Genomic DNA, 14,035 nt, shown 5'->3' with positions numbered 1-14,035 from the left:
GGAGAACAGATTTAGGTGAGATCAGGACACTCGGATGTCCTAAACCAAATTTGAGAAAAAAAAAAAAACGTTTCACTCCCCAATGGAAACGTCTTAGTTATGGATGTAACCTCAGTTCCCTGATGGAGGGAACGAGACGTTGTGTCGAGCTGACAGATGGGGTTCGCTCTTGAGAACTTATCAACTTCTGACTAGTTTAGAAAAGGCCAGAAAAGGGAGACGGCGTGCTGCATTCAGTCACCTTTTGGTCTGAGGAGCCTGAGCATCCCTCGACCGCTGCGGTGGGCGGCCAGCATTGCGAGCGTGGCAAGAAGGACACAACGTCTCGTTCCCTCCATCAGGGAACTGAGGTTACATCCGTAACTAAGACGTTCCCTTTCTGTCGGTCTCTCGATGTTGTGTCGAGCCGACAGATGGGGTTCCTATGGAAAACGCCACAGCGCTGTGCCACGTCACAATCTCCAGCGGAGCGACGCTGACTGGCCTGGGCGAGTCAGACGAGCGCTAGCGTGAAATTGTAACCGTCCAGTGCAGAGGTAGGGAGTCCCAGAGCTTATGAAAAAAAGGTGGGAAGCCCCTGCCACCGGCCGTCAAGGGCGGAGACCTTGATTCTCTTACAGCAAGAAGCCGCCCGGCACCCTAAGGGCCACTGGGTAAGCATTATTCCCCCCTGGGGGAAAAACGCTACAGAGACCACTACCTCCGTAGGGAGGAAATCGTGAAGACACCAACATGGTCTCACCATCAGGGGAGAACTCATGGGAAAATGTGCGGATTTATATTAAATGTGCAAATAAAGATTGTTTTATTGTGCCATTTCGTAAAATAAAAACTTTTCTCTTCTTCTTGTCACCCCATTTCTTAATAAAATCAGTAATGTATACAGTAAGAGTAAATCATGAATCAAGTAATTAATTTTTATGCTGTTCCAGGAAAACAGCATTTTTGAAGCTACTGTATGTTGTTTTCAAATTGTTATTATGATGTAGTCACCAGAGGGCAGCACTAACCCTTACCGTCACTAAGCGTTCCAGCAGATTGTACTTGTCATAGACAAGCTATATTTGAATGCAGACCGTCCTATATTGTATGCAGGATTAGAATCAACCCAAATTTACAGTACCCTTAAAAAGAAAATGCTACATTCTGAATACTAGCTTACAGACTACTAAATACAGTATATATGTATGGACTGCTGGAAATGAAAGGTGACATGAGACTGCATGGATACAGCGTATTCCATGGTGTATAGGCTACTCTGCGCAATAGACCAATGGGCTCAATAGACATTCCATTTAGACAAGCCCAGAAAAACAGAAATGACATGCTGCATTTTTTATTTACTCTAAAAAGTATGCACTTACAGGGCAGGGCTTCCAGTTCTTTAGTGTCTTCTTCCTTCTCATTGTCTTTGTTTTCCTCCTCACTGTCCTTCCTGAAGTCAGAAGGGGACTGAAGCTCCTGCTCCTCCGTGTGAGCATTCTGTTCATCCACCACTACAGGAAACACAGCATTAATATAATGTCCCTTGTACCCTTGCTTAACCTATTTCAGAGCAAATATATAATAAATGTGAAATATCTTCAATATTATAAAAAAATAATTAGTAATTGTGAAAATTCTGTCAAGTATTGATTAGTGTGGTTTCTTGAAATAGAAGTTGGATCTATTGACCACTTTGCAAGATGTAAACACTGGTCCAGACGTACTTCGGGTTTTATTTTTATTTATTTTATTTTAAATCTTATATGCATAATTAAATCTTGAAGATATGATTTTGTTTAAACGTTTGTGTCATGTTAAAAACTGAAACAGAAAGTTCTTCCAGAACAGCATTAAACCAGCGTTGTTTACAAAGTAGTCTATAGTCTCATTTGAATCGTACTTCTCTCAGCCTGCTCGATGATCTGCCGCAGAGCTTTCTTCAGACTGTTGGCTCTCAGCACAAGCTGATCACGGGGTCTGTAAAGCTTATGGGCTGAGCCCTTCTCGGTCTCATTTTCCTTCAACTCTGTTAAAGACTCTTCACTCAGATCTTCCTCTTCGTCCAGCTCCTCCTCCTCTACCTCCTCCTCTACAATAGGAGGAGTGGTGAAGGCTGAGGGGGTCATGGCCTGGGCCTCCAAATTCAACGTCTGCAGGAGGGAGTCCAGCTTCTCGTTTAAAATCGCACACTAGGGAAAACAGCATAGCTGTGTGTAAGATTATAGCTATGCTTATATGTACTAGCAAAGACTTCAAAAGAGAGATTTTTTTCACTTTTATTTTAGTTTAATATTATAAATATATTTAATTAGCTGTTATTTTATAGTTTTGGTAAATTTAGTTTAATTTTCATCGCTTTTGTCATTTTTTAAATATTCTACTTTGGGTAAACTGGGCACGTATGTACAAAACTTCTCAAAAATGCTCTTAAGAGTAGTCTTAAAGCGAAAAGGAATTTTAAAGGAGAACATTGGTGGGCGTGGCTTGCGTTTTTCACTGCGAATTGATTGGATGTGTAAAAACAGCTGATGCTTTGATTTTTAAATGAAGGGGAGGAGTTAACGGATGCTACGGCCAAGCCATCTAATTTATGTCATTTGAGATGGATAGTCATTTCAGGGCTGAAGTGCATTTACAGATTTTAACCAAAGATTATGAGGGTACATGAATTTTAAAAAGAAAATAACCCACATTGATAAGCTATTTACTATAAACACTGCAATATTTCATGAAAAAAAAAAAAGGTCTTTTTTAATTGCACTGGGACTTTAAACTTTGACTTAAGTGTCACTTAACCCTAACCCTAACCCTAAATTCCTAGTAAGAAGTAGGACTTTTTTAATAGTAGGCGACTTTTATAAAGAAGCTAAAAGCAACTTTTAGTAAAGTTTAAGACTGATTCTTAAAGGGGTGCTGCAACGGTGTGTCATGCATTCTGACTTCTTTACAATGTTAAACGTGCTGTCTTCTCATGCTTAACATGGTCAACTTGTCAAGAAACGAGTTGGGTGTATTATGTAGTATTTCTGTGCTCGATACACTCCCCCAGCGATCGTACAGGTTTGGGAAAGTTTTTTTCCAACATATAAAACTGTTTCGTAACAATTTTTCTGAGTCCCTTATTGGACAATTCTGAATTAGTATGCGCAGACGTCACTTTCACTTGTGTGCAGGAGAGAGAGATAGAGCATACGTTCGCGAAGTTCAGGTGTTTGTTTGTTCACTGCATTTGGGTGATGAATGTAATATAAACGGTGGATATAATGCTGAATTTGTAGATCGTTTGAAACTGATATATGGAGCCGTCCCAGCGCTAAAAGATGCCGGACATGAACCACATGAGGTGAGTGAAACTGATGTCTGTGTTTTGTTGGTGTGGAAATATTTTTCAGATAAAAGTATGATTTAATTATCAATATAATCAATAAGTGTTTTCTTTCATTAAATCATTAAGCTGTGTGCTTTTGTCATGTGCTTTCTATTTTACTCAGTGGAAAGTTACTGTGGCAAACGGAGTGAGACAGGATAAGTGGGGGTTGGAACCATAAATTTAACTAAGTCAACACACACACACACACANGCTTGACCTGAGGGACTTCGGCTTTAAGAGGGCAAGAAGTAGCACTGAAGGTAAGTCAAGAGTCAGGAATACTTTTGATATGTCACCAAAGGCAGAATCTCTGGACAGAGGCGATAACAACACAGTTAACGATGTTAGTTAGTTTGGAGCTTTTTTTTCTTGTTAGCTAACGCCAGCTAGCTAGCTAATGTCAGGTTAGACTTTACATTCACAAAGTTAGGGTTAGATTTGGTTTCTGTTTCACCTGGAATATCTTACAGCGGTAAAGTGCTGAGCAACACACGCCTGCCTCATTAACTGCCTCATGCGCATAACTGCGGACTGTCCTGTCCGATCAGCGGCATCTGGTGGAATGTCATCGCGCTATCTATCAATGTTCTCCAAACATTCTACGACATATAAATGGCAAGTGCAAGGAAAGCCGTTACTAGCCATTACTTTTCCTTACATGATTATGAAACTCTTTGGAAGCTTCTATGAGATACTTTAGGGGAGAATGGGGTAGGCAGCATTGAACTGATCAGTTATTAATTTTGCTTCCCCCTTTTTTGTCTTTTGTTTGGCCACCTCAAATTTAAGAAATGTCAGGTGATGCTATGTATTTGTATTATATGTATTATTTTCAAGATTTTGTAAATGGCACATTTGTTTAATCCATTTGTTCTTGTGTCACGATTCTCAGGGTGAGACACGGAGACAAGGATACATGGACAGAGGACCCAAGTGCAGACAACGGGTAAGAGGTTAACAAGACAGACTTTAATTATATCTAAAAATACAAAACAAAGACCCACGTGGGGGAACATAACAAAACATAGCAACAAGGACAGGGACTAACTAGACTAGAAATAATAACAACACTTGCCATAACCACAATAAACTAAACTAACTACAGAACAGTAACTCACCCACATGACACAAACACAACGCAACAGAACAATGAACCAGCACGAGACAGAAGACACAAGGGCATTATAAAGGGGATAAATCAAGAGGGGACAGGTGCAGGACATGAACTAATTAACAAACAATAACGAGGAGACGAAAGGGCGGGAACAGAGATGCCACACCGGAGAGTGGAAGACCAACAGGGACAAAACGTCACTCTCCACATAAAACAAGAGGTTCTATCATGGTTCTGCCACTAGGTCAAGAGAAGCAAGACAAGGTGGGGCAGAACCATGACAGATCTGTACAATTTTGTGGGAAATTTAACATCGGTTGACTTCAACCCATATGAAGATAAATACTGTACATATAGTAACCTGCAACTTCATTTTTCAAACAGAGATGGCGACAGAGATGCAAAAGTTAAAAATTGCAGTTTCAAAAATTTATTTTGCATTATGCACAAAAATATTACAAATATGTGTCCATCTTGGCTTGGTTTCATACACTTTTAATTGAGTTTTAACAGTTAATTTAAATAATTAAGCTGCTGAATCACATCCTATTGCACCCACAAACGCTCGAAGCCAGCGCGCATAGTGGGGCAGCTAGCAGCGAGCGTGCACTAAGCACACTGTGGGTAAAAGCACCAACAGCAAACGCTGGGAGTGAGCGCAAACAGTGGAGGCATAGCAGGCAAAAACGCAGGCAGTGAGCGCACACATCCCGGGCAGCTGCCTAAGATTGCAGCGGTATGAGCTTGGCTATGCTGCAGCAACAACAAACGATCAACCCGTGTAGCCTTGTGGGCGTGGTCGCAATTTGAAAAATGTAAATCCTTTTTATTGCAATGTAAGAAGTTCCACTCTCCAAAACAGCATGTTTGGAGTTTGATTGGATAATAAGAACAAATAACTGGCCATTGTGGCCAAAGCGCTCCGTTTGACTTTTCCGAGATCTTCTACTCTTCCCTGTGGTTGACCTCTGACCTACTTTCTGTACGATCTGAATTTCTGCGTTTTGAATTTTAGAAAATTGAATTCTTCTTCATCTTGAAAACGTGAGGCTGTATTTAAAAAAAACTGGATATTTGCAATCTAAGAATTCAGAGCAAAAAATATGTTGTTTGAAAATGCATGCCTATAAAACTCTGCCTTAAAAAAAAGCAATTGTGTTAAATTTCAAATTTTCAATATTCAAGTAAAAAAAATTCAAATTCGAAATTAAAATCTAATTCAAAACTATTTTAACTCCCATATAATATTCAGTTTTGTTAAAAAACTGTCACGGTCTTGGTCTGGTCGGGGTATTTCTGCACATGGGTTGTGTTGTTGTTTTGTCGAGCACGTGGGTAGCCTTGTGCTGGTCTCGTGCTCGGTGTCTGCATTTCTCTCCCCGCCCCGTGTCTCCTTAGACTTCCCCGCACTGGTGAATTTCCACTCCACGTCCACACCCCTACTGCCTCATTACTCATTAAGCACTCGTTCCCGGTTATTACCCCACACCTGATTATCCTTACATCTCGTTATGTTTCCCCTATATATTTCCCTCTGTGTCTCTCGTCCGTTGTCTGACCATTGCTCTTGTTGGCCAGTTCAGACTGCCCCAGACGCTGCTGCGGCACGCCTGATGAAGCTCTTGTTTTTTTTTTCTAAGCCACAGTCTTGTCACGTTCCTACTTCTGCTTACCTTGTCTGTCACCTCGGTACATCCCTGTCTCCCGGCAGCTCCCGTGGGCATCCAGATCAGTCACAGCGTCAGCTACCAGTGGTTCAACGGAGGAGCGGTAATCCTCTTCCTCGCCAGAATCCACTTCCGGATACCCGACACGGCTTTCGGTCTGAGTGAGGCTCCCTCTACCCTGCTCCTCTTCACTGGGTCTCCATTCCCCGTCCTCGACGCCGGGTTCTGACCCCTCCGGGGATCTGCACTCCTCACCACCGCGGGTTGGCACGCTCGCGGCTGGGTCGCTACTGCTGCTGCTACGAACACTGTCACCTCTCACCACCGCGGGCTGAAACGCTCGCGGTTGGGTCTATATAGTTCTATTCCCGTGTGAGTCAATAAAGTTTGGTTTTCACCGCATCTGGGCCGTTTCTGTGCTTCTTTCATGACAGAACGGTCAGAACAACTTCACGGCCCAGCGGGACCGGATCCACTACGGGCGGCTCTCCAGCAACAGGGCATTCTGCTAGGGCAACAGGCGTCCCGTCTGTCCGTTGCTGCCCAGGAGGTCGAAGACTTGCAAGGACAGGTAGCCGCGCTGCAACACCAAATGACGGAACTCCTCCGAGGATCGGCTCAAGCCGGAGAATCGCAACATCCAACGCCTCGTGGCAGTTCAAGTGAGCCCGAACCACACGCCAACAGCCCGCCTCTTTACGACGGAGATCCCAACTCCTGCAGAGCCTTCCTATCGCAGTGTGCTCTAGTCTTCGCCCTCCAGCCACGACGGTATGCCACAGAGGAAACCCGCATAGCGTTCGTTCTGACACTTCTTAAGGGGAGAGCTCGTGAGTGGGGTATTGCGGTTTGGGAGGCCCAGGATCCCTGTTGCCGGTCTTTTCGGGATTTCCGCGCCGAGATGGCCAGCCTATTTGACCGCTCGGTCCGTGGCGACGAGGCAGCCGCCCAACTCTCTCGGGCATCTCAGGGGGGGGGCAGCGTCACTGACTATGCCATCCGGTTTAAGACTTTGGCGGCCGCATGTGACTGGAACCTGGGGGCTCTACGCGCTCGGTTCCTTGATGGTCTTAACCACAGCATCGCGGATGAGATCGCCGCTCTTGACTCACCACGGGACCTCGAAGACCTCATCAACCTATGTCTCAGGGTAGAGAGCCGGATCTCCGCTTGACACCGATGCCGCACTTCTCCTCTGGATTGGCGCCGTCGCGAGTTCAACCGTGAGATCGATTGCGAGCCTGATCGGGGAGGGAACGCGGTCCAACAGGCTTCACCAGGACCCGAACCAATGCAGATCGGCCGTTCACGCCATACCCCTGCTCAGAAGCAGCAGCGCCTCGTGGACGGTTTATGTTTTTACTGTGGCAAGACGGGTCATCTCGTGGCACAATGTCCGGTAAAAGCCGACGCCCATCCATAGATCGGAGAGTCCGGGTGGGCGCCATCTCTGAAACCTCTCCTTCGCCATGCACCACCTTCCCATTTCATCTCACCTACGGCTGTCAGACCCACGCCGGGCGGGCGCTCATTGACTCAGGAGCCGAAGGGAATTTCCTGGATAGAGCCACTGCTCAGGAGTGGGGAATCCCTGCTGTTCCCCTGCATCCTCCTACATCCGCCGTGACCCTTACGGGAGCTGCACTTTTCACCATCACCCACGCTACTCCTTATGTAAGTCTTTTTCTGTCAGGTAATCATTGTGAAAGGATTAAGCTGTACATCCTCGATTCCCCCACCACACCTCTGGTATTAGGACATCCGTGGTTGTCACAGCATAATCCTCACATTGATTGGGTAAACACTTCTATTCTTACGTGGAGCCCTGCTTGTCATGTGTCTTGCCTTGGTCCTGCTCCCTCTCCTGTCTCTGTGTCTCCTATGTTGCAGGTTGATGCCACCAACCTGACCGGGTCCCAGAGGAATACCACGATCTGCGAACCGTGTTTTGCAAGTCCCGTGCCACGTCTCTTCCTCCTCACCGCCCCTACGACTGCGCCATAAACTTATTCCCCGGCACTTCTCCCCCAGGGGTCGGTTATTCTCCCTTTCGGCTCCGGAGAGAGAGGCCATGGAGAATTATATCCGCAGCTCGTTGCAGGCCGGGCTCATTCACCCCTCCTCCTCGCCAGCCGGTGCGGGTTTCTTCTTCGTGCAGATGAAGGACGGCTCTCTACACCCATGTATTGATTATCGAGGTTTGAACGAGATTACGGTAAAGAATATATACCCCTTACCCCTTATGTCGGCTGCCTTCGAACTTTTACAGGGAGCTCGGGTCTTTACTAAACTAGACCTCCGCAACGCTTACCACCTAGTTCGCATCCGCGAGGGGGACGAGTGGAAGACGGCATTTAATACACCATCGGGACACTATGAGTATTTAGTCCTTCCGTTTGGACTGACTAATGCCCCTGCCGTCCTCCAGAGCCTCGTTAATGACGTGCTGGGTGACATGATTAACCGTTTTGTCTTTGTGTACCTGGATGACATTCTCATTTTTTCCCCCTCTCTCCAGGAACACACCCAACACGTCAAAGAGGTTCTCCGGCATCTTCTCGAGAACCAGCTATTTGTCAAGGCGGAGAAGTGCGAGTTCCACTCCGATACTATTTTGTTCCTCGGCCATGTGGTCTCACCGCGAGGCATTGGACCGGACGGTGCTAAAGTCAAGGCTGTCGCTACGTGGCCAGTTCCCGACTCTCATAAGGCTCTGCAGCGGTTCCTGGGGTTCGACAACTTTTACAGGCGTTTCATCCGGGGTTTTGGCCAAGTGGCCGCACCGCTCACCGCATTGACCTCCTTCAAGATCCTGTTCGCCTGGAACTCTTCCGCGCAGGTAGCCTTTGATAAACTCAAGTCCCGATTTGTCTCTGCTCCTGTGCTCTGTTTTCCAGATCCGGATCGCCAATTTATTGTCGAGGTCGATGCTTCCGATGTCGGAGTAGGCGCTATCTTGTCCCAGCGTGCCGGTCATGACGAGAAGGTGCACCCCTGCACCTTCTTTTCCCATCGCCTCAGCCCCGCCGAACGGAATTATGATATCGGTAACCGAGAGCTGCTGGTGGTTCGGCTAGCCTTGGGGTAGTGGTGCCACTTGTTGGAGGGAGCGACGCAGCTGTTCTTGGTCTGGACGGACCATAAGAACCTGGAGTACGTCCGTTCAGCCAAGAGACTGAACTCCCGCCAGGCCCGCTGGGCACTGTTCTTTGGCAGGTTCCGCTTCACCTTGTCGTACCGGCCTGGTTCCAAGAACATCAAGCCAGACGCACTCTCCCGTCTGTTCGAGGGACCTGACAAAGAGAGTCCCGTCGACTCCATCCTCCCCCAGGAGAGAGTCGTCGGGCATTTGTCTGGGAAATCGAGCGGCGGGTAGAGGAGGCCGGTCGCGGGGTGCAAGCGCCAGAAGGGTGTCCGGTGGGTCGGCTGTTCATTCCCGTTCCGCTGCGTTCAGAGGTCCTCCAGTGGGGTCATTCCTCCAGGCTGGTTGGCCATCCAGGAACTAAGGGGACCCTGACGTCTGTGCGCCAGCGGTTTTGGTGGCCATCGGTCTCCAGCGATGTCAGTCAGTTCGTGTTGGCTTGCCCGGTCTGTGCGTAAAGCAAGACCTCCCGTCGCCCACCCCCAGGTCTGCTACGCCCCCTTCCTATCCCCTCTCGGCCATGGTCACACATTGCTCTGGATTTTGTTACTGGCCTTCCCCCGTCTAGAGGGCACACTGTTATTCTCACGGTGGTGGACCGATTTTCCAAGGCAGCCCATTTCATCCCTCTTCCCAAGCTTCCATCCGCCCGAGAGATGTCCCAACTGATGGTGGACCACGTCTTCCGCCTTCATGGCCTTCCGGTCGACGTCGTGTCCGATAGGGGTCCTCAGTTCACCTCTCGGTTCTCGAAAGAATTCTGTCGACATATCGGGGCCTCAGCGAGTCTGTCATCAGGTTTCCACCCTCAGACCAATGGGCAATGTGAGCGAGCCAACCAGAAACTCGGACGGAGACTCCGCTGTCTGACATCCAACAATCCCAGTTCCTACAGTAGAGCCAACAGCTCTCGTGGGTGGAATATGCTCACAACTCCCTGCCCGCCTCAGCCACAGGTATGTCTCTGTTTGAGTGTGTGTCTGGTTATCAACCACCTCTGTTTCCCTCCCAGGAACTTGACGCTGCGGTTCCCTCAGCTCTGGTGTTCGTCCGGCGGTGTCGCCGGACGTGGACAAGGGCCAGAGAGGTTTTGGCCCAGACCTCCCTGAGGACCAAGACAGCGGCCGATCGCCACCGGGTCTCTCCTCCTGCCTATGTGTGTGGTCAACGGGTATGGCTCTCTACCAAGGACCTTCCTCTCCGGGTGCCTTCCCGTAAGCTGGCACCCAGGTTCATTGGGCCATTCCGGATCGCCAAGGTGGTTAACCCAGTGGCCTTACGGCTCAAGCTCCCTCCATCCCTTGGTCGAGTCCACCCTGTGTTTCATGTGTCCAGGGTTAAACCCGTGGTTACCTCCCACCTCAACCCAGCCAGTTCTCGATCCACCCCTCCTTCCCCTCTTCTGGTGGATGGTATCCCGGCGTTTAGCGTCAGAAGACTGCTGGATGTCCGCCGTCGAGGCAGGGGCTTTCAATATCTAGTGGACTGGGAAGGTTATGGCGCAGAAGAGAGGTCGTGGATCCCCTCGCGGGATGTGTTAGACCTGTCGTTGATCGTGGACTTCCACCGGAGACGAGGTGAGTCCCCTCCCTAAAGCGCCTAGGGGCGCTGGTGGGGGGGGGTACTGTCACGGTCTTGGTCTGGTCGGGGTATTTCTGCACATGGGTTGTGTTGTTGTTGGTCGAGCACGTGGGTAGCCTTGTGCTGGTCTCGTGCTCGGTGTCTGCGTTTCTCTCCCCGCCCCGTGTCTCCTTAGACTTCCCCGCACTGGTGAATTTCCACTCCACATCCACACCCCTACTGCCTCATTACTCATTAAGCACTCGTTCCCGGTTATTACCCCACACCTGATTATCCTTACATGCCGTCATGTTTCCCCTATATATTTCCCTCTGTGTCTCTCATCCGTTGTCTGACCGTTGCTCTTGTTGGCCAGTTCAGACTGCCCCAGATGCTGCCGCGGCACGTCTGATGAAGCTCTTGTTTTGTCTAAGCCACAGTCTTGTCACGTTCCTACTTCTGCTTACCTTGTCTGTCACCTCGGTACATCCCTGTCTCCCGGCAGCTCCCGTGGGCATCCAGATCAGTCACAGCCGTCAGCTACCAGTGGTTCAATGGAGGAGCGGTAATCCTCTTCCTCGCTGGAATCCACTTCCGGATACCCGACGCGGCTTTCGGTCTGAGTGAGGCTCCCCGGCTCTCTACCCTGCTCCTCTTCTGGGTCTCCATTCCCCGTCCTCGACGCCGGGTTCTGCCCCCTCCGGGGATCTGCACTCGGGTTGCTACTGCTGCTGCTACGAACACTGTCACCTCTCACCACCGCGGGCTGAAATGCTCGCGGTTGGGTCTATATAGTTCTATTCCCGTGTGAGTCAATAAAGTTTGGTTTTCACCACATCTGGGCTGTTTCTGTGCTTATTTCATGACAAAAACACTTGTCAATAATACAGATTTACGAAATTCAAATTCAGATTGTTTTGTCATATTTCTGGCTCCATAATCCTCCCCGTTATACGTGTTGTGTGAAATCTCCCGCACCGGGGCTATTTTTAAATTGCAGGCTTATTAAAATAATGGGCGGGAAACTATAGAGATCCGATCAGTTAATCAGATGTGGAAGCCACTTGTTGACAAGTGTAAACGCGCTGTGTCCTCATTGTCTGAAGATCCGATCTGCTTGTTCGGATCACCGAGATCGCATGTTAATGCCAAGTGTAAACGCACCCTTTGATAAAGATAAACACGTTTCCATCATTTCTTAATTACCCATTTTAAACCGGTGCTGAAATTCGTTTTTATTTGCTTTAGTAGAGTACTTTTGCTTTAAATACAATGTTTTTTTCGGTAAAAATCTTTTCTTGCATGTGAAATCACACATACCATTGAGAACAATACAGCACAACAAGAATGCGCAAAAATAATGCAAATCCAATGCAATAGAGCAGGGCTAGTCAACTGGCGGCCCGTCAATCATCTTTACCTGGCCCGCCTTAACATTTCAAATAAGTGGAGAGACTTTAAGAACGGTGTGCTTTAAATGCACGTCCTCCTGAGATGCCACATCTTTAAAAGTCCAAAACGCTGCTACATTCAAATCGAAAGTAATTCCCACGGCTAATAATGTTTTACATCTTATAAAGCGATTTGATCGGTCAGTCCAAGAAACTTAATGTTATTTACAACGTTATAATCAGCAATGCATTGCACAGCCACAGGCTCGGTTTGCGCACGCGATTGGTCGTGTTCTAAAATGCGTTTTGTGCCCTTGAAAGTAGGCTAACTATAGGAAGGGTGAACGGTTGTCTCAGATAAGGGGAAAATGGTGTTGTTTTTATTACTGCATTCATTATGAATAACGGCTATATTTACGAAAAACAGTACAAAACTATACAAAGGATCTGCCCTATGTGGGGCACATGAATGCGATCGGAATTCACCCGAAGATGTGATAATAGCGTTCAGTTTCTTGCACAGATCAATTGACTCGCTTTATAAGCTTTAACGTCACAAGGGGCAGGGATTACTTTTGTGTTGAATGTATTTGCGTTTTTTACTTTTATTGATTTAACATTAATTAATTCAACCAAATATCTTCATAAATATCTTCTTGAAAAAACAATGCAACCCACATCTCGATGTACTGGAGAACTGTGGGTGAGTAAATTAGTAGCAATTTTTGGGTAAAGTAACGCATTAAGGAATATAAAATACAGTTAAAAAGACAATATCCCTTTTAATTTCATGAAAAGGCACAAATACTGGATGCAATATTTGTGTGCATGTTTTAATATATGGCCTATAAGTAAAAGCAATAAAAACAGTATAAAAAGAACAAAACGCAATAAATAACAGAAAAACAAAATAACAGAATGAGAATATGGTAAAAAAAAAACTGGCCCACGTCCTATTTATACTTTTGGAATCTGGCCCTCAAAGAAAAGTAGTTGAAGACCCCTGCAATAGAGAATAACAAGACGACGATCCATTGCATCCATCCATTAATGACATGTACGGACTGCGTGCCTTTTATCTTGCGCACAAAAAGTTTATTAAATGTAAATTAGATTAAGAAAAATTGTGCGTAGATGTGGTTTCATTAATAAATGTCTTTTACGAATTCATACTTTAATAAAAGAAGTGGTGGGGACACAATCAACTTCCTGTCCCTCCAGTAATACGCCCTTTTCACAACGACGTCACTTAAGTTCCACCTTTTTGCAAAGCAGTGGATCATAACATCCGTCTTGCAACAAACAAGAAGAAGAAGAAGAAGAACTTCCGTTTTGCCGTCGCGCTGGAATTTAACAACAGTGAGAAAAAAACTGACAGAACACGTATTCAAGTACTTATCCTAGCACCTTCGCTAACACAAAAAGAAAACAAAACACTTACCTTCATAATCAAACAGGTACTATTCAACGAAGAATTTGTATCCTTTCTCTAGCTTTGATCTTGTCGTTAGCGAAAATTTGTCTGCAAGACGTTGTACATCATCTAGACGTATTTGTGGCAGATGTGCAAGCCACTTGGTAAACTCCATTCTGAGGCGCTAGCGGAAGTAACTTCTTCTTCTTCTTGAGTTTTACTGGTGGTTGGCAAATCAGCTTATAGGTGCATTACCGCCACCTTATGAACTAGAGTGCTAGCGGAAGTAATGATACACTGCTTCGCTGCAGAACGGAAGATGCGTGACATCATGTGAAAAGGGCGTATTACGCCCATGCAGGGGAGTACCGAATTTATGAGTGTATAATGTG

At 46.8% G+C, this 14,035-nt stretch overlaps 1 protein-coding gene across 5 annotated transcripts in view; it reads right to left on the bottom strand.

Moving 5' to 3' along the window:
* dgkh (diacylglycerol kinase, eta) overlaps positions 1 to 14,035 on the bottom strand; it is an 85,737-nt gene that overhangs the window by 28,143 nt on the left and 43,559 nt on the right. For all 5 annotated transcript variants that reach the window (XM_057336975.1, XM_057336979.1, XM_057336974.1 and 2 more), the window contains exons 13-14: positions 1,886 to 2,174; positions 1,365 to 1,496 (exon numbers count right to left, since the gene is read on the bottom strand). In XM_057336975.1, coding sequence (XP_057192958.1) covers positions 1,365 to 1,496; positions 1,886 to 2,174 — 421 coding nt within the window. The remainder of the gene's footprint in view (positions 1 to 1,364; positions 1,497 to 1,885; positions 2,175 to 14,035) is intronic.

The sequence above is a fragment of the Triplophysa rosa genome, linkage group LG6 (assembly GCF_024868665.1).
Source record: "Triplophysa rosa linkage group LG6, Trosa_1v2, whole genome shotgun sequence".
Classification (NCBI taxonomy): Eukaryota; Metazoa; Chordata; class Actinopteri; order Cypriniformes; family Nemacheilidae; genus Triplophysa; species Triplophysa rosa.
The sequence above is the reverse complement of the archived record's forward strand: the minus strand, read 5'-3'. Positions and strand labels throughout refer to the sequence as shown.